General features: G+C 47.7%; 1 protein-coding gene across 1 annotated transcript in view; it reads left to right on the plus strand.

Annotated features, from left to right (window-relative positions):
- LOC103717408 (kinesin-like protein KIN-UB) overlaps positions 1–6,912 on the plus strand; it is a 65,276-nt gene extending 58,364 nt beyond the window's left edge. The window contains exons 17-19 of the mRNA XM_088705641.2: positions 2,174–2,317; positions 6,033–6,161; positions 6,241–6,912. Coding sequence (XP_088561767.2) covers positions 2,174–2,317; positions 6,033–6,161; positions 6,241–6,401 — 434 coding nt within the window. The 3' untranslated portion in view covers positions 6,402–6,912. The remainder of the gene's footprint in view (positions 1–2,173; positions 2,318–6,032; positions 6,162–6,240) is intronic.
- Positions 6,913–23,686: the final 16,774 nt, after the last annotated feature.

Genomic DNA, 23,686 nt, shown 5'->3' on the forward strand with positions numbered 1-23,686 from the left:
GTGCGCGGCGTGCTCGGCCGAGGCTTGGACATGTGCGCGGTGTGCTCGGCCGAGGTTGGGCATGCTTGGCCGAGGCTTGGCATTAATGCTATAGGCACGGTGCGTGCGGGCGATGTTGGGCACGTGGCGGGCGCGGACGATCGTGGATGCATGCGGGCAAGCGCGGGCGTCGTCGTGTGCGCGGCGGGCTGAATGTGGGGGTGCTTGGCCAAGGTTCGGCCAAGTGTGAAGGGGCTTGGCCAAGGCTTGGCCATCCCTCCAAGCAAGTAATTGGCTTGATCCTTGATCTTGGTCTTGGTAGGACCCTCCTTTGGTAGCTTCCGAGCCCGGACCTCTCCTTGGTGGTGGGATCCAACGGTGGTGTATAAGGAGGGTCCGCAACAGAGCGGCGATGGCGGCCTGGCGGCGAAGAGGAGAGGCGGAGCGGCGGCGGCGAAGGGCGGCGCAGTGACCTGTCGGCAGCGGCTTTGCGGGCGGTCGGTTGTGAGGCAGACGAAGAGGTATTTTTTTTTGTAGAGGAAAGCGGTGACGGCGGACGAGGGCAGCCTGGCGGCAGTGGCAGACGACGGCGGCCTGGCGGCGAAGGGCGTTGCAGCGACCTGCCGGCGGCGGCTTTGCGGGCGGCCGATCGTGAGGCAGACCAAGGGGTATTTTTTTTTTTTTGACTAGCTTGTGCGACTCGTGCGGTGGAGCACGTGTGCCTCATGTGGGTTGGGGCACATGCAACTCATGTGCAGCTTTTTTTTTTATTTTTTTTCTTTTTCTGGAGCGGATCCGGGCTAATGAACTGGGTGACGGGTGAGGGACTTACTCGTTAACCGGTGCTCCCTCAGCCTTCCGACGGTTTCGAGAGGTTGTCCGATCTCTGTGGCTACTGCTGCAAAGTGGATCCTGTGGCCTGCAGTGGTGGAAGGCAGCTGGTTACGAAACCCATGGTTGGTAAGATCAGAGGAGAAGAACCCTCCCCTTGCTCCTTCTGGTGAGAGCTGATCGAGAGGGAGTAGAAAAGGGACGCAAGACTCTCCCTTTTTTTCGCACTGTGCACTGGTCGTCGGTGCTCAACACGCTCCGGCGTCCGTGGTGCAAGGTATGCTGTGAAGAACTCGTGCGGCATACAAAACAGAGACAGCCTGTACATATGCCAGATCCCTGGGTTGATGACTGCTACGGGTGAACCGAGAGGGGGGTTTAGGGAGGGGAACAGGGAGACAGGATCAGGGCTTTGGCACAGAGGTAAAGCCCTGGCTGGCTCTGATACCAAACTGATGCGGGATAGAAAATTCTGGGAACAAAGAGAAGGGGAGAAGATCTGGAGTCCACCAGATTCGAGGAATCCTCCTCTAGTGGTCTCCAGTTCGGGAGTACCTTTGCAAAAGCAAGATTTTCATTCCAAATATTCTAACTAAAAAAAAAGACACGGGGTTCCATATGTAGCCCCCTATTTAACTACTCATGATCCCAACAAGTGATCATGTAACTACCCATGATCCAAAGACATCATGGGTCACTAAGACAACTAAACACAACCATAACTAGCTGGCTAAAAATAGCAACTGACATAGAGACGAAAATGCATAATAAATAAAAGGGAAATACACAAGTAAATAACACACACAAGTAAATAACACTGGGGCCCCTGTATATGGACCAAAGTGCTATGCACGCTGGCGACGCCTGTAAACGTGCTGAAAACGGTGGTCTATGTCCCCACCAAAAATTCTTGCAGAAGATGTCTAGGACAACTCGAAAGCATAGGTAGATCAAAAGTGGGCATGTCTGAAGACTTTTGATATCACTATGGTTGTTGGCATGATATAATATTTGCTATATGAAGGCAGCAAAGTAGAATTGGAAAACTTTCCAGTACTACTATTATTTAGATTAGTTATAATCCAAAATGGTAGTCAGATTATCTTGCCTGAGCAGTTGCATTTGACATTTTAGTGCACTAGGCTCATCTAGTATGATGTTATTATGCATCCTGGTAGGGGCTCTTTTCTATGGTATGAATCATTTTGGTACTGTTGGCTGCTAATAACGAGTACATTGACCTTGAAATATGTATATCCTGTCATTATACATGACTTGAAGATGCAGTCTTATATTGGAAAGAAAATTATCTTTTACAAATTGTGGGTGGTTTCACAGCCATTCTTTCTGTTGATTTGAGCAGATAAGCTACAAACAAGGCTGAGAGGGGAAGGTGGTATTAAAGCGTTGCTAGGAATGGTTAGATGTGGGCACCCTGATGTTCTTGCTCAAGTCGCACGTGGCATTGCAAACTTTGCGAAGTGTGAGTCTAGAGCTTCTACACAAGGTAAAGGCCTCCCTTTTGACTGCTGAACTTACATTTAATGGTGTTTCTTGATGTTATTTTTCATGTTAATTTTCTGTTGAGGCATTAATGTTAGGCAGCCTGTATTCCTGTGGTATTAGCGTTTAGTCATCCATAAAGAGCATTATTTTTTGGAAATTTACAAATTATCTTTTGCGGGTATTGGTGTTTAATAACTTGATTATTCATATAAAATCTTTACTTATGAAGTTGCTTATATTTTTCCCTTTAGTATTATCTGTTTTATGAGATCTATCATCATGTCTCATTTAATTGCAATCCCAATGAATAATGGTAAACAAGGAGGTACCATAAAGTGTATCTCTCTTGATGTACAGATAATATGGGGTGAAAAATTGGAGAAAAGTTAAGAGCAAGGGCAGGGAAAGTCTAGTCCTTAGAAAAGGATGAGTGGCCATGCCATTTTAGAAGAATTTGTTCAAAAATATATTATATATTTAATATGTAACAGAATTCGTTCATTTAGAATTTATAATAAATTGTTAAAGGAAATTTCCGTACTTTAACAATTCCTACACCACCCAGGATGAGTGGCCATGCCATTTTAGAAGAATTTGTTCAAAAATATATTATATATTTAATATGTAACAGAATTTGTTCATTTAGAATTTATAATAAATTGTTAAAGGAAATTTCCGTACTTTAACAATTCCTACACCACCCTCCTCTTCTCATCAAAAAACAAGTCTCTGCACGTTAGTTGCTCTCTCCTTTTCCTTAGTTGAAGCTGAAAGGAAAGCTCTGTCAAATCATTATCAACATTGATGCTCACTTTCATCTGGGTGAGGAAGTGGGGAACTATGCATAGCTTTAGGGGATTCTGACTGGTATGGTTGTCATGAACCATTATTGTCAAAAGCCTACAAGGTTGCCTTTCTCTCAGTTCTGATACTCTGGGGGGACTCTTGATGACATTTCTTATAAAACAAGCCTTTCATGGAGTCACTGGTATCAATTATCTGTCTTCATCCAATGTAACAGATCAAGTTTCAGGATTTTCGGAGTACCTAAATTAGTTTACAATTGAATGCTAAATGATACCTCATGATACTCAGCACTCTTAAAAATGGAAGGTCCTACTTGTTGAAGCTAGAAATGTGGCACCTGGATTAGCATTTTTGGAATATTCTCTTAAAAGAACTTTAGAGCAAGGTTATGACACTTTTGGTAAAGTGTCCTGCATTTTTCTTCCTTTCTCATTAATCTAATGTTACATGAAGTGCAACTTGATGCATTATTACTTGTCAAATTATATAGAAAGGTGGGGAGGGGCTGGTTATACAAATGCATATACATGCATATACATACACAAGCAGACATATGGTTCTGATAGACATAGGTTATGTAGAAAGTACTTTACGCCAACTTCCAATTTCCATGATTGAAGTTCCAAAATCAAAATCTACACCATTCTATTTGATCAACAAGGTCTAAAGTGCCTGTAAACAAAAAATTATTGTTTTAGAGATCAACAAGGTCCAAAGTGCGTCAAATCATCCCAAATTAATAGTTATAGCGACAAAATACAGTGTGTTGATTCTTGGACTACTTGATGCATAGGCAAGAAGTTGTGAAAATGATTGTTTTTTTGTTTATAGGTATATTAGAGCTTGTAGATCACATCCAACTGGTTAAATTTTCATTTTGCAACTCCATCAAATTTGGCAGCTGTTGTAAATTTCTACCTCTACAACCTGTATTATAAGTGCACCCATATAATGATAGGATTATAATACATTTGTAGATGTATTGTAGCCTATATGTGTATGTATGATATTTGTGTCCATATATAGAAAATGATTCTATTGTCAGAGAATTAGAATAATGTTGATGGTACTTGGTCCCAATAACTATCCATGCAAAATAAGTGGTAGCCCTTTCAAAATGAAAATCCATATGTTATTGTTCATGATCTGCATCACCTCAATTGCTTAGAAACCAAAAAATCATGTTTTTTGGAGGTCTTATACCTGTATATCAACTTGATATTAATTGCAGTTATGATTGTGAAATGCCACGTTTTGGTTTAATTTATAGCTTATCTAAAATCTGTAGGTCAGATAAGTGGTTTGGATGCTGGAATTATATGGTGTATAATGTTTAACTCATTAATTGTATTGAGTCTGTCCATTTTTGTCCGCTTGATGCATGAAAAGAGACCTTTCAAACACATGATTTTGGTTGCTAGTCAATTTAGAAACTGCATCATAATCAGTGGAGCAGATTTTCCTTTTGAAAAGTCTATCTTTATCTTGCATTGATGGTATTCTAGTTTCACTGTATATGTGTATGTGTTTGAACATGTATATGTTTGTGCATATGTACATAAAATACACTTGCTTTGACTCTTTTTAAAGGTAAATTGTTCCACTTGGGATACTTACATCAAAAGAAGAAGAAAAAGTATCAAATACTTTCAGGGCACCTGAAAGCTTGGCATGGGTGTCATTATCCTTCACTAGATGAATTGGATTGGCCTCAAGTAGAATGTTAGTTTAGTCCTAGTAAGAGATGAAACCAAGGTAGGGAGAGATACTGGACCTGTTTAGTCCACCTTATCTGTTATCAACTCTTAACCATCCCGGTAGTTTATAATTTCAAGTCCTTCATCTTGTATGAGCAAGTGCTCTCCCTCTTGCATGCCAAAACAAACAACATCTTGCCCTCCTGAGAACAGTGAATTTATGTATAGAGCCAAATTACTCCACCTCCAGCATTTGTAAGTTAATAAAATTCCGCCCTGTAATCTATTTTCTAACCCTATGTCTCCTTGGACCCATTTGAAATAAACATATTTTCTCTTGGGTGTCACCAATAGAAGGTTCCTGACACCTTAGGCACTTGATTTTGTTTGGTTTAAGAACCCTAACTGTTGTATCCTGAGGCCAGCTCATTTGGTGCAGTTTTCACCATTTATTTTCTTACGTTAATTTACTCTGGCATGTTCACCAGAAAGGAGTGATTCTTTCCGCCTTATTTTTTTCTCTATTGAGGCCTTTGCTTATTTTCTTTCCCTTTTTCCACCATTCCTGTCTGGAGTTACAAGTCTTTTTCAACTTTGTGGGGAATTGCAGGGTTCAAATTAGTTGCCTCAACAAGACATCCGCCCTCTAATTGAAACTTTCGAAACCTCACTAGAATGCGACTGGTTGGGCGTCGACCTCTCGTCACCCTTGACTCATGTAAGAATACCCTGTTGTGTGTTTTCTTAGAAGGCAATGTGACAGACAAATTCACCAAATAATAAAAAAAAACTCCATTAAAAGAGGGGTCCTTGTCAATCGAACTGCAAAGCACACAGCCAGAGCTGCTGTCTGCAACACTTGCTTCTACATGTACACAGGTTGTTAAAACTTGCTTTCCTCATTAATTATTGAGAATGATTTAGAAAACTTATGCATCTTTCAGATTTTCCATGGTATCCATTAAGAGATGAAGAGTATAAATGCAGTGGCAAATTTGCAAGTATTCATTGTGTTCTTTAATCCTTTTGTCTTTTGTCACTTTGTAATAAATACGAAGTTTATGTTTGCATCAAGCAAGTTTTCTCTGAGGATGTCACTCCAATGGGATATTTTTTTTTAAAGTTTATTAATAGCATTGGAAGCCAAGTCTAGCAACCATCTCAATGCAAAAGAATTGCTTATAAGTGTTGTTACGTAAATGATCACCACAGGAAATAAGGCAGGAAAGTCTCTTTTGATAGAAGATGGAGCACTTCCTTGGATTGTAAAAAGTGCCAACAACGAAGCTGCACCCATTAGAAGGCACATAGAGCTTGCTTTATGCCACTTGGCACAACATGGTAAGTTAGTTTTTCTCCTGACCCAACTGCTGGAAAAGACTTGTGCTTATGGCCTGATATTTTCAACTCTTGATTGCAGAAGTAAATGCAAATGATATGATTAGCGAGGGAGCCTTGTGGGAGCTGGTTCGCATTTCACGGGATTGTTCTCGAGAAGATATTAGGACACTGGCACACCGAACTCTGACTTCCAGCCTTACTTTCCAATCAGAGTTGAGAAGATTACGCATAGAATGTTGAGATTTGTTGACGTTGGGCCTTGTGCATGAATATGAATCGAGAAGCAGCAGATAACATTGAGTTGCACCTTCTGCAAGGAAGCGGGGTAGAAAGTATCAAGGAGGTTTGGCTTGGCACCATCTAAGTGATGAAGTGGATTCAAATCAAGTTCCAATGTTGAACTTGTGATAATTAAGAATATTCATTTCTAAGAAGGCAGCGTTCTTTTTGTGACCCCTCCCCTCCATGAATTGGGGAAGAGGTCAAGAATTCCTGTCAGCAATTCTTTTTGTTCATACTGAATTCGTGTACCAGCCAAACTCATCATGCCTACCTGCCTAGCTATTGTACAAGTGTGTATATATTAAATAAGGTAGAGAAGATGGTTGTAACTTGCATCAAGAGTAATTGGCTGGAGGCTTCAACCTATAGAAATATCCAGCCATATTTGTATCATACATGTTAACATTATGGTGATTCCATATTAAAATTATCAAGGTTTGTAGGTTAATCGAGATTTTTTTTACCTCAATGCTTGTGTATATTTATTATCTTTGGCAAATCCTATGTCAAACTTGTCTACCATAGGCAGATGAAAAAAGCATGTCTTACATTGAGACTTTACCTGTTACTGCTTGCTGTAGTCCCCAGATTTCATGTCTGGTTACAAGTTCAATAGCTCCGATGCCTGGCCAGAACAGAGAAAGAAAAGGTACAAATTAGGGATCCATGGATCAGTGGGGTGTCGGGCACATTCCCCTAAATTAGATCTCAAAACGAGATGATAAATTAGTAATTTCTTACTTGTTAATGACGTTAGAACTCTGGTGGGTAGCTGGGGCACATTCCAACCAATTTGTAACTTTTGGGATCTAATTAAAAAAAATTAGAACTTTGGTGTAAGTGCAAATTGCGAAAAATTGAAGAGATGTTTTGTAATTTATTCTTTTTTTTGGAGTGAAAAATTTTGGGCTTGTATTGATAAGTGATGATTGATATATTTTCCATGTCAAATGCAAATATCAGAGCATAACGTGGGAAGGAGAGAAGTGAGAGGTTGCTAAGTAGGAAAAAGAAAGCACGTGTTGTTAGCTATCGCTTCAACCCCCAAATAATTAGAGCCCCAATTTTGTGACCTTTGGCTTGGTCCTTGTAAAGGGCTAGGCTCTGATCTTGGTGCGGTTGGATAGGTATGGACGTGAGCAAACGACCGGAGCGACAAGCTATACATCTTCAAATAAAAGCACATTTAAGATAGTTAAAACCCATTAAGAAGATGGTTATGATCCCATGCACTTATGAGCCACATTGCGGAACAATTATAGCTCGTCTCGTATGATTGAGCAGTTACCAAGCAACCTGCTCAGTTAAGTCCTCCGATATGTGTAACATGCGGATGGTTATTATCTGTCAAGCAGTTAAGGCACACGTCCACCTTTTTCTGTAAATGATACTAACCCTCACTTTATATAATTTACATATAGGAGATCTCTAGGTATGCTCTCTCTCACGCTAACATCCTTGCTTTCACTACTCTCAAATCTCTATTGTTTGTCAAAAATCTTGCTTGATTAGATATTGGAGGATCTCCCCATCAAATAAATTTTGGCAATCTTCAGTGCTTTTTTTTTTTTTTGCTTTTAGGTCGAACTCTTAGCAGACCTCTTCGTCCGAGCATGGCCATCCGCTTGTCTAATTTTTTGGCCCTGATTTGGTGGCAACACTGTTAATAGAAAAAGATATATGGATGGTTTGTTTTGGAAAGGAAACATGTTTGGAGTAGATAATTTTACCTTTTTTTTTTCTAAATAGAAATGACCTTTAGACAATAAGCTATGTAATGAGGATGGCCCTTTTTAACGTAAATATTTACTAGTTATTTGATCCGGAATACTTAGGCCCTGTTTGGCAAAGCTTTTAAAGGACCAGAATATACTTTCTAGTCCTCCAAAAGTATTTTTGGATGGTATAGTAGTGTTTGATAAAAAATCGGAAAGCTATTTTAGTTTTGCAAAAAGCTAAAAAGGTCTACTTGGAAAAAGCTCTATTTTGGAGCTTCTTCTCAAAAGTATTTTCTGGCCAATATTAAAAAGTTGTTTTCGTTTTAATAAAACTTTCTAATGACCAAAATGCCAACCAACAAATCTCATGATTACTCTTATATTATATCATACCGTATCATAATATATATTGTTACACTATAAATGTAATATAATAATAAATTAATAATATATTTTTTATATTATATTATATTATTACATTATAATAATATAATATATTATATTATCATAGTAATATATAATTATAAAATAATAAATTCTTATATTATATTATAAACATAATAGCATATATTTTTACAATTCATTATGTTATATTACTATAATAATATAATATAATATTATTATTATAATAATATTATGGTATACTATTATTATCATTGTATGATTATATTATAATAATGTTATATTATTATTAAATATATAATAATATATAATAATATAATATTATTATACTATAAAATAGTATAATCTATTATTAGATTAGATTCTAATCCATTATATTATATTATAATACTATTATATTATATTATATTATTACATTATATTACATTGTAGTAATATTGTACTATTAATAAAACATTACTATATCATATCATAGTATGTTATATTATTATACTATAGTATTCAATATTATATTACACTATATTATAATAATATTTTATAAAATAATAATATTTTGATATATAATATTGTTGGGGGAATACAGTTTTCCCCCAGCAATATAGTAACCCCACCTCCAAAAGGCCGCATAGCCACCGAGCTTGGACGACTGAGGTCGGCGTCCGACCTCTGAACATCCGACCTCAGAACGTCCGACCTCAAAACGTCCGACCTGGAGAATTTCCGACCCCAAAGGTCTGTCCTTGTCGACCACCTACTACGGCCGAACCCCTCCAAAGTCCGGCCGAGGGCCATATCCTGCCACTGCCCCAGCATTTATTGCGCATGACCTCTGCAAACCCCCAGTTTACTCAACAATTAATGCGACTCTCCGGCCTACTCAACTATTAATGCGCACCTCCGGCTTACTCAACAATTAATGCGCATGGCTCCTATTATCTACGGACCTACGACTCTCCATGGCAAATCAGCTCAGCGGAGTCCAATCAACTGTGATAAGCCTCTGATCTCGGCCTCACCTCCGACATCAATGCAATGATTCATCCGATCGTCTGTCAGTCCAAGCAACATGTCGAGCCGTACGACGGCCTCGCCCCGTCACATCACAGGTAAACCGACCCCCCTATAAAAGGGAACCCTTGCTTCTCAAAAGGGGGGAGGGACAAAAAAACTCAAAAGATACCGTTCTCCTCTTTCTCCTTTGAACACAGATAGCCCCCTTCTGACTTAAGCATCGGAGGGCCGGCGCCGGAAAACCCGGCCACCGGCTTTTCTGCAGGCACCCCGACGGAGGACGTTGCCCGCCGACGGACCGCCACTCTCCTGTGTCCACCGCCGCTCCCCCTCCTCGACCGACGATCGCCCCCGGGTCCAATTTTCAGCAACAGTTGGCGCTAGAGGAAGGGACCGAGTCGCGATCATGAAGTTGAGAAGTAAGGGAGCCTCCAATATCTCCCGGCGTCCCCCACAGAGTCCTGGACACTCCGTCCAGAATTCGCCTACTCCGGCTGGCCCGGATCCCCGGGTCCAGCCGGAGCAATTCAATGCTCTCGTGCAGCAAGTTCAGGCCCTGGCCGCTGCCGTTCAAGGTCTGCGGCGCGAGGAGGCCTTACCAACGCTTCCCCCGCAGGCCCAGGTCTTGTCGGAGTTTCCTCCCAATGGCCCGATTCTCCCAGGCCAGAATCTTCACGGCTTCTCCAGGACCAACAACGAAGGGCGGGCCTCCCCCCAGGGAGAGCTGCCGGGGGAAGGTCTCAACAGAAGACCCCAACCCTCTGAAGCCGAATCAGCCCCTGACCACCGTGAGCCGGAGCAAACCATGGTGGCGATTCCACGGGTTGGGGAGCTCGACAGGAAAGTCGAACACTTGGAGCTTCAGATCGAAGCGCTCCACAGCAAGAAGGCAAGACAAGAGGGGGATTTTGAATTCACCACCAAGTCCCCCTTCTCCTGCCAGATCGAGGATGAGCCGGTCCCCGCGAGGTTTAAGATGCCTCAAGTGGAGCCCTACAGCGGAATTACCGACCCCCTCGACCACTTGGAGAGTTACCGAGCTCTCATGGCCCTACAAGGATCCTCGAAGGCTGTACTTTGTAAGGCCTTCCCGGCGACTCTCCGAGGGACGGCTCGGCTTTGGTTCTCTGGGCTAAAGCCGAACATGGTATCTTCCTTCGAGCAACTCGGCAGGCAGTTTGCCACTAATTTTGCTGCCAGCTGACGCCAACGGCGGACGTCGGATTTCCTCCTGGATGTCAAGCAGAAGGAGGGGGAATCCCTCAAGGAGTATCTAGACCGGTTTACCGCCGCCACGTGAGAAGTTCGCGAGCTGGACCAGTCAATAGCCATGTCGGCTCTAAAGACTGGGATTCGCTCTTATCGATTCCTCTTCTCTATCGAGAAGAGCTTCCCCGCCGACTTCATCGAGATGCTGGCCCGAGCTCGAAAGTATGCAAAGGCCGAGGAGGCAATCGCCTCCAGGCGGGGTGCGGTCGAGCCCGCCTCAAGGAAGCAGAAGAAACGCCGCGAGGAGCGTGGCCGACAAAGAAGCCGATCCCCCCATCGAGAGAAGAACCTCCTCCGACTGAGGAGCCCGCCTCGGCAGCGGGGACAACCGCAACGGAGGACCCCACCTCAACCAAGGTCCCCACCACGGCCTCGGACGTACCCAGGGAGGTACGAGAATTACACACCGGTCAATGCTCCCCGGGCCGAGATTTTGATGGAAATCGAAGGTCGGGATTTTTTCCGACCTCCACCTCCTATGCGGGATACAGGAGTTCCCCGCAATCCCAGGAAGTACTGCCGCTTCCACCGAGATTGCGGGCACGACACGGAGGATTGCTTTCAGCTCCGAGACGAGATAGAGGCGCTTATCCGCTGCGGAGTACACAATCGGTTCGTAAGGAACCGACGTGAGGAAAGGAGGCCAGCAGAAAACGCCACACCGTCCGAAAATCCGGACGACAACAGGCCTATCGCCGGCACCATCAATGTAATTGGAGGAGCCTCGGCAGGAAGGTCAGCCCAAGGAGTCTCCCCGAAGCGCCCGCGTACTGCTGAAGTCATTTTGTTCTCGGACGAGGACTTGGAAGGGGTTGAAACCCCCCACGATGACGCTGTGGTCATCTCCATGATTGCAAATAAGTTTGATGTAAAACGTGTCCTAGTTGACAATGGAAGTTCAGCCAACATTTTGTACTACCACGCCTACCAAAAAATGGGGTTGCCAGAAGGACATCTCCAGAAAATTGGTACCCCACTAGTCGGGTTCACCGGAGACTCGGTCCCAGTTGAGGGTGAGGTCAGCTTCCTTGTCACGGTCGGCCTCGCTCCCCAGGAAAGCACTGTGAGGACGGACTTCCTTGTGGTCCGTCTATCCTCAGCCTACAACGCTATCCTTGGGCGACCGGGGCTAAATGCCCTCCGAGTCGTGGTCTCAACCCGCCATCTACTCATGCGATTCTCCACCGGCCAAGGAGTAGGCGAGGTCCGCGGGGATCAGCTGGTTGCCAAGCAGTGCTATATGGCGGCTCACAGAGTGAAGCAACCAACCGAGGCGCCGACTCAGGCAACGGGCCCCACGCTACCCATAGAAACCCTGGACGCAAGGGACGACCTCTGGAAGAAGCAAGTAGAGCCCGGTGAGCTCCTCGTTCAAGTTCCTCTACGAGAAAATTTTTCCGAGCTAACTGTGCAGGTCGGCTCCGGCCTTGGCATCTGCGAGAGGGATCACCTTATCAGCTTCCTGCGGGATAATGCTGATGTCTTCGCCTGGTCACCCGCCGACGTACCAGGAATTGACCCTGAGGTCATAGTCCATCGACTCCAGGTAAAGCCGACCAGCAGACCTGTGAAGCAAAAAAAGAGAGGATCCGCCCCGGAACGACAATGAGCTGCGGCCGAGAAAGTAGATAAACTCCTTGAAGCTGGCTTCATTCGGGAAGTCTCCTACCCAGACTGGCTCGCCAACATAGTCCTCGTGAGGAAGGCCAATGGGAAATGGCGCATCTGCGTGGACTACACCGACCTGAACAAGGACTGCCCGAAAGACAGTTTCCCCCTTCCGAGCATTGACCAGCTCGTCGATTCCACCTCAGGACATCAATTGCTGACCTTCATGGACGCCTTCTCAGGATATAATCAAATCCGAATGGCGCCAGAAGACGAGGAGAAGACGGCCTTCATCACCGACAAGGGCATCTATTGCTATAAGGTGATGCCTTTCGGTCTGAAGAACGCTGGAGCCACCTATCAGAGGCTGGTCAGCCAAATTTTTGAGGACCAGATCGGCCGAAATATGGAAGTTTATGTGGATAACATGTTGGTGAAGAGCCGAGCGGCGGAGCACCATGTAGCTGACCTCAACGAGACGTTCTCCAAGCTCAGGAGATACCGAATGAAGCTCAACCCAGCAAAGTGCGCGTTCGGAGTTACCTCGGGCAAATTCCTAGGTTTCATAGTGACCCAGCGCGGAATTGAAACCAACCCCGAGAAGATCCGAGCGCTGCAAGAAATGACGCCCCCAAAGACAGTCAAAGAGGTGCAGCGGCTTACCGGACGGGTTGCCGCCTTGGGGAGATTTGTCTCCCGATCGGCTGAGCGCTACCTCCCCTTCTTCAAGATCCTTAAGCGGCCAAAGGGCTTCCTGTGGTCAGAAGAATGCCAGCAGGCCTTTGAAGAGCTCAGGCGCCTTCTGGCCTCTCCCCCGCTACTCACCAAGCCTCAGCAGGACGAAGTTCTTTACTTATACCTGGCCGTCTCCCCGGTTGCAGTAAGCTCGGTCCTGGTCCGGGAAGAGGACAAGCTTCAAAAGCCGGTCTACTACATCAGCCGGGTCCTCAGGGATGCTGAGACCCGATATTCTAAGCTTGAGAAGATAATTTTTACCCTTATCATCTCGGCTCGAAGACTCCGGCCTTATTTTCAAGCACATACAATAGTCATACTGACCGACCAGCCTATGAAGCAAATATTGCAAAGGTCAGATCGTGCGGGAAGGATCGCCAAATGGGCGGTCGAGCTCGGAGAGTTCGACCTCGAGTATCGGCCCAGGCCGGCCATTAAAGCTCAAATACTCGTCGACTTCCTCGCAGAGTGCACCTTGCCAGATGACCCCGAGCTACCGTCTGCACCTATGAAGGGAACCCCGGGGCTACCATGGGTCCTATATTCGGATGGGTCCTCAACTTCGGGGGGTAGCGGAGCTGGACTCATCCTCACCAGCCTGGACGGAGTGGTGGCTGAACAAGCCTTGCGCCTCGAATTTTCGGCCTCAAACAACGAGGCAGAGTATGAGGCTCTCATTGCCGGGCTCAAATTGGCGAAGGAACTGAAAGTGGAAGACCTGAAGGCCTTCAGCGATTCCCAGCTGATAGTGAGCCAGATCCAGGGAGACTTTGAAGCAAGAGAGCCATCAATGCAAAAATATCTCCAAAAAGTGCGGGAGCTCACGTCTGCCTTGGGCTCTTTCAGCATCCAGTACATTCCCAGAGCGGAGAATCTCAGGGCAGACCAGTTGTCCAAACTGGCGACCTCCCGCATGAGCGAGCTTTCCAAGGAGACAACGCTCGAGTATCTTCAGACACCCAGCACGGAAGAACCCGAACCCACCATGTGCATCGACTTCGAGCCGAGCTGGATCGACGGGTTCGTCCGTTATCTCCAGGACGGAACCCTCCCCCATGATGAGACAGAGGCTCGCCGGATCAAGCGCCAAGCTTTTCGGTATGTCCTATATGAAAACAAGCTCTATCGTCGATCATTCACTTCCCCTCTTCTCAGATGTCTCCGCCCCTCTGAGGCGGACTACGCCCTCCGAGAAGTCCATAAAGGAATTTGCGGTAACCATCTGGGAGGTCGGGCGTTAGCCCATAAGATCCTGCGGCAAGGATATTACTGGCCCACGCTCCAGAAGGATGCGACCGACTTCGTTCAGAAGTGCGACCGGTGCCAACGGAACGCCAACATCCAACGCCGACTTTCGGCCCTGCTAACTTCAATCATCGCCCCCTGGCCGTTTGCCCAGTGGGGGATCGATATTCTGGGGCCTTTTCCTCTGGCCACCGGGCAAAGAAAATTTCTGGTCGTCTCCATTGACTACTTCACCAAATGGGTTGAAGCTGAACCTGTAGCCCGGATCACCGAGCAAAAGATGCGGGACTTCGTGTGGAAGTCCATAATCTGCAGATTCGGACTCCCCCGAATTCTTATATCTGACAATGGCCGACAATTCGACAACGTCCACTTCAGAGAATTTTGCTCCGAGCTCGGCATCGATCACCGCTTCACCTCGGTCGCCCATCCCCAGACAAACGGAGAAACGGAGGTAACTAACCGTACCATTTTGTAGGGACTTAAGGCTAGGCTTGATCGATCCAAAGGACAGTGGGTCGAGGACTTGTACAACGTCCTCTGGGCATACCGGACTACGTTCCGATTGCCCACAGGAGAGACCCCCTTCAACCTATCATATGGCACAGAGGCTGTCATCCCGCTGGAAATCGGCCTCCCTTCTTCAAGGGTGGAGCACTACGACCCCGACTCCAACTCTTCCCGACTCAGGGGTAATCTGGATCTTGTTGAAGAGACATGAGAGGTCGCCTAGATCCGTATGGCAAGATACCAACAGAAAACGGCCCAATACTACAACTCCAGAGCCAAGCCCAAGCTCTTCAAAGTAGGGGACCTCGTTCTCAGGAGAGCCGAGGCTTCTCAGCCAACTGAACAGGGAAAGCTCGCCCCAAATTGGGAAGGGCCATATCAAATCGCCCGAGTACAACGACCCGGAGCATACAAGTTGAAATCCCTCGAAGGGACTCCAATTCCGTGAAGCTGGAATTCCGAGAATCTACAAATGTACTACCAATGAAACCCTTAGGGGTTCAAGACAATCAGGAACATGGACTCAGTCTCCTTTTTACAAATGATTCGTCCATTCCAATAATTATGATTATTTCTTCTAACGTCGGGTCGTTTGTGATCCTCAGATTCCTCGATTAAGATCAAGATGCCTCGAGGCTCGACCGTAGAGTCCCAAACTCCCTCGACCTCGGAAAGCGTCGCAGGTCGATAGAGCATTCCCAGACCCATCGATCTGACGTACGGTTCCTCGACCAAGGTCGGGATGCCCCGAGGGTCGACCGTAGAGTCCCAAACTCCCTCGACCTCGGAAAGCGTCGCAGGTCGATAGAGCGTTCCCAGACCCATCAACCTGACGTACGGTTCCTCGACTAAGGTCGGGATGCCCCGAGGGTCGACCGTAGAGTCCCAAACTCCCTCGACCTCGGGAAGCGTCGTAGGTCGATAGAGCGTTCGCAGACCCATCGACTTGACGTACGGTTCCTCGACTAAGGTCGGGATGCCCCGAGGGTCGACCGTAGAGTCCCAAACTCCCTCGACCTCGGGAAGCGTCGCAGCTCGATAGAGCGTTCCCAGACCCATCGACCTGACGTACGGTTCCTCGACTAAGGTCGGGATGTCCCGAGGGTCGACCGTAGAGTCCCAAACTTCCTCGACCTCGGGAAGCGTCGCAGGTCGATAGAGCGTTCCCAGACCCATCGACCTGAAGTACGGTTCCTCGACCAAGGTCGGGATGCCCCGAGGGTCGACCGTAGAGTCCCAAACTCCCTCGACCCCGAGAAGAATTGCAGATTAATGGAGCATTCCCAAACCCCTTCAACCTCGGCGGGCGCCATCAGGCTCATGAAAAGCCCGAGTTCTCCTAAAGTCAAAGAATCACTCCGAAAGTCGGCAAGGAAATAAGGCCGCCCACTCCGCTACGAGGAGCGCAATTTTGGAAATACAAAAGGTATACCCTACTTGATGTTTGCCTTGTTATATTTATCTACATATTGCCAGCCACATCCCGATTAAAATCGGGACCTTATTCTGGCCAAGGTCGCATTGCTCCTGCAAGTCGGTTTAGTCTACTGACCTCATGCATGCTCCATCTACCGATAACCTCCTCGACAACTTATGTGAACTCACAGGCACCAGGGCCCAATTCGGCCCTCATACGCAGAAACCCCAATGTTGACCTATGAAGATGACCTCGACCGCGGGCATACTGATCGCGCTCGAGAAGGTCGAGGTATCCCCTACAGATTCCGGCCCCGCTTGCTGAAGCCTCGGCGGGGTCCAAGGGCGATAGCTAACCTTTTTATTGACCTACGGTCCGAGAGCCGAGCCCGAAAGCTCGGCTAGGCCCCCTGATAGCGACCTATGCGAGTCTGACAAGGCCCCTCTCGGGGTCCGGGGCCCGAGCTTGGTGCCTCAAGAATCCGAAAACCAAACCCGGCAACCTTTGCGAGCTCTAAATCCGGGCTCCAAAACTTGTCGGACGCTCAAATCCGAGCTCCAAGACTTGGTGAAATTTGTTGGAAAACAAGTTAAGGGAAAGAAAAGCAAAATACAGCTGAGAAACGTGTATTCATTGATGAGCCGCCCAAAGGCTAGGATACAAAGTCGAGGATCGATAAAATAATAAGTTGAAGTACCGGCCTCGCTCACAACTGAAGAAAGTAAAAGGAAAGAATAGGCGCAGAATCGCGAAAGAAAATCTTTTCATTAATAAAGCGCCGGAAGGCTAAGTACAAAATTAGAGGTCGGCCGATCAACAATTTTGAGGGCCAACCTCATTTACAGTAAAGGGAAGAAAAAAGTCTACGTCTTAAGAGGCGGCAGCAGCGTCGGCGTCGCCCTCGGGGTCATCTATGGCGATGACCTAGGGGCCTTCGGCGGACACGGGCTCGGAGTCTGCGGCGGGGACCTCGGCGGGGACCTCAGGAGCGTCCTCGGTAATTCCGCGAGGGGGAGCCTCCGTCACCGCCAGCGCGGCTGTGTCCGCCTCAACCTCGGCAGACTCCTCCTCGGGCGCGAGGGCATCAGGAACGTCGTCGTTGGAGTCGCAGCCCAACCTCATCCTCGGATGAATCGTGGAGAGATCGAGCCGGGGGCAGAATCGAGCCATCTGCCTCCGGAAGTTCTCGAAGCCGCGGAGGAACCCATCCACGGTTTCCTCCTCTAGCATGTCGCGGAATTCGTCCGAGTCCTTGAAGAAGTCCACGGCATGCTCGGCTCGCTCGAGCGCCCTCCTCTCTCGGGCCTCAAGCTGCTCGACCTTCAGGCGCAAGACCCCGCCCTCGTATTTGAGGCCTGCAACCTCGGACTGAGCCTCCGCCAGACGCGCCTCTGAAGCGCGCAGAGCCGACTTGGCGAGAGAATGAGCGGCCCTTTCCCCCTCGAGCTCTTCGACGACGGCCAGCCGCCCAGCCTCCGTCGCTTCCCTCCGCGCTTCGGCCTCGGCCAGCGCGGCCTCTAGCTCGGTGACCCTCTTCTTGGCCGGCTCCAACTGCCGGCTGAGTCGTCGAGTCTCCTCCTGATACCCTTGGGCAATAAACACAGGGCGTCGACTTCATAAATATGCTGCAAGAGGAAAAAGAGGAAGCGATTATAAGTAAAAAACAGGCAATATGTATATACGCTAGCAGTCAAAGGAAAATTGAGATAATGGCTCACCCGAACAGTATTGCGGTAAGTACTGTCGACGATCTCTTCCAGCAACGAGCTTCGGAACTCGGCTCGGTCCGCTGGAAGCATGGCATGCCGAAACACCGCGTGCGCGACGTCGGCATCGTGGAAGGCCGAGCTCCCCTCGAGGAGCGGGGACCCTGGCTCGGCTGTTTCCCCCCTTTGGCCCCTTGAGGAGCTCGGCTCATCCGAGCTGGGGACCTCGGGGCCCCTGCTCGGCTCGGGCCCCGAACGCTGCAGCCGGATCACTGTCGGCCCTCCCCGTTGGGCGACAGGAGCCGGACAAGATGGGGCCGCCGAGCCCGCATCGCCGGCAGCTGATGCTCGCCCTCAAATGGTTCCAGAGACCCCCGCCTATGGGCCTCCCGTCGCGGCCGAGGTAGAAGTGGCGGCCGACCTGGACTTCTTACGAGGCTGGGGAATAGCCCCCCCGGCCTCGGCCTCCCGCCTCTTCAGTCGAGAGAAGAGGGACGTGCTGCTGGTCGGCATATGGGAGATGTCTGAAACCAAAAATTTTCTTAAGTGTCAGACCAATGTTAGTAAAAAGAGAAAACAGATAAAAATAAAGCGATGCGACTACTCTTACCTTCGGGGTGCGCCGAACTCAAGCCCACGCTCGCCAAGGCCTCCTCCCGTAGGAGCTCGGTTAGGTTGAACCCCTTCTCGAGGGCCCGTAGGGAGTCCAAGACCCTCAGCTCCCTCCCCGAGGGCTCAAAGAGCTTGTTGAGAGCTTTCAACCGAGGGTGCCCCCACCTCGGGTTGAACCCCCACGGTGCCTCGGACGCAAGAAAGAAAAATTTTATCTTCCAATCATGAATAGAGGAAGGGGCACCCTGAAAGAGTGACATACCGCCCCGAAAGGCGAAGTATAGCCACCCCGCATTCGCCAGATTTTTCTTTAATAAAAAACAACGGCGGAAAATACTCACCGAGATCGGGATCCCGTGCGCAAGACACAAGGACAAGAACCCGATGAGCAAGCTGTGCTGGAACGAGTTGATACTCTACCAGCAAGTTGTTCACGAACTCGTGAACAGGAAACCGTAGACCGGCCCAGAGCGTCTTGCGATGGATCGCGATCCGACCTGGGGGCGGCCGCGTCACCCTATCCTCCGGCCCCGCGGTTTCGAGACGAAATCCGGGCTGGAAGAAGAACCGGGAGCAGATTAATTCCAACTCCTCCCCCGACAAACTCGACCCTACTTCCTCTGGACCGAGACCCATTTTTACAGAGAAATGAAATAAACTAAAGGTAAAGGGAGTAAAGAGGAGGAGGAAGGGGAACCCTAGCTAATATAGGGTGGAAACCTACAGGAAAGTCGCCGGAAATCGCTCCGGGCACCGCCGGCAAGATTTGGTCGAAAGGTAGGATGAAGGAGGAAACGGCAAAATGAAAGGCAACCAAATGGAAATCTTAGGGCAGATTCATGGGGTTTATATAGACCCCCCTGACGGCCCAGATCGGCAGGTTCGGTTCCCACCCCCCGTCTGGATTGCGCCACGTGTCGGCCTCGGAAGCCGAAGCACCGCATTCACTCCAGATCAATAAGTCGGGTACAAAATCGAAGCGCCGTCCCATCGGATCTCACGGCCTCATCATGGGTCCGCAAAACCGGACCACCTTGAAAGACGAGCGGACGTCACCCCCGCTCCCTCCATTTAATAAGCCTCAGGGACACGTGGAGCGCCGATGTAGCCTCAGCCTCCCCAGATCACTATCCTGCCAATACGAGATCAGAAATATCCGACCTCGGATCACGCCGCGTGTCCGTTTTGAGGCGCGAAGCGGCGCACCTATTTAAAAGGGAGGCCTCGACCACGGGATCGAGGCGCCGCCCCATTGGGCCCAGGGACCCTCATCATGAGTTCGCCGCACAAAGCGATCTCGGAGATCCAAAGGGTGCTGTCCCCGTTGTAGCTGCTTCGGGATGTGTAAGGATGCAAACCCCGGTATAAGTTCGCCATGTAGAGCGACCTCGAAGAGCCAAAAGGCGCAGACTCCGTTTTAAAAGTTTCGAGGTACGTAAGGGTGCAAACGTGACCCCCTTCGGCCTCAATAGCCATAATGACAACCTCTACTTCCCACGTCCGAGCTGGCAAGCCGCTCGAACTCGGAAGTCGGAGGGTAGTGTTGGGGGAATACAGTTTTTCCCCAGCAATATAGTAACCCCACCTCCAAAAGGCCGCATAGCCACCGAGCTTGGACGACTGAGGTCGGCGTCCGACCTCTGAACGTCCGACCTCAGAACGTCCGACCTCGAAACGTCCGACCTGGAGAATTCCCGACCCCAAAGGTCTGTCCCTGTCGACCACCTACTACGGCCGAACCCCTCCAAAGTCCGGTCGAGGGCCATATCCTGCCACTGCCCCAGCATTTATTGCGCATGACCTCTGCAAACCCCCAGTTTACTCAACAATTAATGCGACTCTCCGGCCTACTCAACTATTAATGCGCACCTCCGGCTTACTCAACAATTAATGCGCATGGCTCCTATTATCTACGGACCTACGGCTCTCCATGGCAAATCAGCTCAGCGGAGTCCAATCAACTGTGATAAGCCTCTGATCTCGGCCTCACCTCCGACATCAATGCAATGATTCACCCGATCGTTTGTCAGTCCAAGCAACATGCCGAGCCGTACGACGGCCTCGCCCCGTCACATCACAGGTAAACCGACCCCCCATAAAAGGGAACCCTTGCTTCTCAAAAGGGGGGAGGGACAAAAAAAACTCAAAAGATACCGTTCTCCTCTTTCTCCTTTGAACACAGATAGCCCCCTTCTGACTTAAGCATCGGAGGGCCGGCGCCGGAAAACCCGGCCACCGGCTTTTCTGCAGGCACCCCGACGGAGGACGTCGCCCGCCGACGGACCGCCACTCTCCTGTGTCCACCGCCGCTCCCCCTCCTCGACCGACGATCGCCCCCGGGTCCAATTTCCAGCAACAAATATTATGCAATATTATATTATATTGTACTTTACAATGCAATACTATACAATATTTTTTATTGTCCTTTTATTATACTAAAAATATTTTCTCATTTTGATTACTAAACATATATTAAAGCTTTATAATACTTTAAAAATATAGTTACTAAACAGCAAATAACTTTTTATATCTATTTTTAAAAGTTTTATTGCTTACTGCGATTCCAAACAAGATCATAATTCATAAATCAAAAGTGTCTGCTTAGCAGCCATGATCGGATACGCAATGTTGCGTTCTCTTTTTAAAAATTATTATATGTATCTCAATCTAAATATGGGAGTATATATTTACGGTGGATAACATGCATCTTTCATTTGATCTTGAATGGTTTAAACACGAAGAGGTAATAAATACCCTGTGGGGAGTGGCTATTAGACTGGGTCCGTCTACCCTCTCTTCTCGGTACTCACCTGTGGAAATGAATCTCATCAGCGGTCACGCCACGTCATGACCCGGCAACGCGAACAAGCTAAGGTATGGCGCATGGGCCCACTCCTCGTAAGCCGGGTCCCTCCTGCCCGACCCTGTCATTTGGGATCCTCTCGTGGCCGCGGAAACAGAGCAAGAAGGAGAGAGGGAGAGAGAGAGAGAGAGAGAGAGAGAGGGGGAGAGGGGAAGGGCATGGGCCGGCGGGCGTGTGGGTGTCAGCGCACCGTACGCGTCGCCTACTGGGGCTTCTCGTGTGTGGTGACGTGAATGCGTTCATCCGATACGAGCAAGACAGAGATGTGACAACTTGGCCTTATCGTTCTTCTCATTCCTTCCCTCTCTCTCTCTCTCTCTCTCTGTTCCCATCTATCTGCCTGCCCCAGCTTAACCACTCGATTCCCTTGCATCGTGTTCTTGCCCCTGTCAGACTTACGTATGCTCACTAAATGTGTCCTTCCATCTCACTCCATAGTCATGTGATTACTAAAACAGAGCATGGCATGCTCTGTCCTGTATTACCTATCCTTTTCTCGACAGTCTTCTTTTGGATTTGTGCTCTTTGCTCATGTGTTGATGGGTTATGGAAACTCCACTCGGTCAGAGTTTACCGAGGATTGAAGGAAACAAAGATTTTGTACCCTTATGTATGGATTGATTGACTCCAAGTCTGATTGCATGAAATTTCAGATCAGTAATGAAAATCTTAATCCTTAGTCATAAATTCAAGAGAACAAAATATTAAATACTAAACCTGAGCTTGGATGGAGATTAACTTAAACCTGAGCTTCGAGTCTAGTTTAAATGTTGTCTCATGCACAGAGTTGTTTTTCATATTTCGAATCTATAACATTCCGAAAGTAATTTTACTGTTGCAATAAGATCCAAGCTTAAAAAGCTTCATTGCCAAAACTGAAACTTTGGTCTACTAAGTACGAGCCAAGAATCCTAAACAAGCTCCTAATGCCAGTTTCCTACCAAAATATGCTTTCTATTTTGATCTATCGCATAACTGCGATAAATGAAGCTCCAACTAAGTGCAATGCATGGTGGATTATGACTTGCTGGTTGGTGCATGCATGATGTTGATAATCAATCATGTATCTGCCTGTAGCTACACTGCATACACAAATGATTCAACTCAACAGCCACAAAATGAACCTTTAACTTAGAATATTTATATCAAAATATCACAATATCATGCTCCACGGGTACCACCAATTATAGACGACGAGCATGGGTGCTGATGACTCTGGTTTCTTATACCAGCTCATCTGAAAGTCTGGGTTCTCTGGGTGCGTGAGGTGAGCTCGGTTGCTCCACCCCAGGCGGGCACCTGTCCGACAAGCCCAGTGAAGGGATAGCGTCATACGGCCTCGGGACGTGGAGACAGTCTTCGTACCATGCATGCGGCATGGCACGTAGTGCCACCACCTTAGCCTTGGGCACTGGACCGCGCCTCCACCGGCTGCCGATGTTGGCGGCTTTAATTTACGTGCACATGATGTCCCCCAGCCCAGGACAGATACTCAGCATCCACACCGTTTTCCACCCGGAATTTAAGAACTTTTTGTTCTGTATATATGCATGGGCGGTCGATTCCTTCGGCTATGGAGTTCCAATCCGTTGTCCGACAAATTATATATGTTAGGTCCCTTGAAACTTTGAGCCTTTGGATTTCTCAGGGCTTGGCTTGCACCCCATGAAGCGGAGAGAGGATTACTTTAGGAGAAGTGCTTATTATAAGAGGATCGGGCTAATCCTCTGGGAGGCTTGGATTTAATAATCAAGTTTGGTCTTATCCACATCCATGTCCACATCTTGTTGGATTAGGAGATAACATAATCCCGTAAAACCACCTCTCTCTCTCTCTCTCTCTCTCTCTCTCTCTCTCTCTCTCTCTCTCTCTCTCTCTCTCTCTGTGTGTGTGTGTGTGTGGGTGAGAGAGAGATAGAGAAGGGTTTTATTTGCCATGATCAATTGAAGAAGGAAACATTTCGGATTGCAATTGCAAATGATTCCCATTTCCATTTCTTTCTTTTTAGAGTTAACATGTACACCGGTCCTTAATTCAATTAGCTACTATTTATCAAGCTTTTAACGTCCCTTACATATGTAGGCTGTGTTTGGATGCTGAAGAGTTAGACGGGGGATAAATACATTTAACCATCGGTAACCATCTTT

Source organism: Phoenix dactylifera, chromosome 10, assembly GCF_051530095.1.
Source record: "Phoenix dactylifera cultivar Ajwa chromosome 10, Ajwa_hap1_PhDact_Kaust_v1.1, whole genome shotgun sequence".
NCBI classification, from domain to species: Eukaryota; Viridiplantae; Streptophyta; class Magnoliopsida; order Arecales; family Arecaceae; genus Phoenix; species Phoenix dactylifera.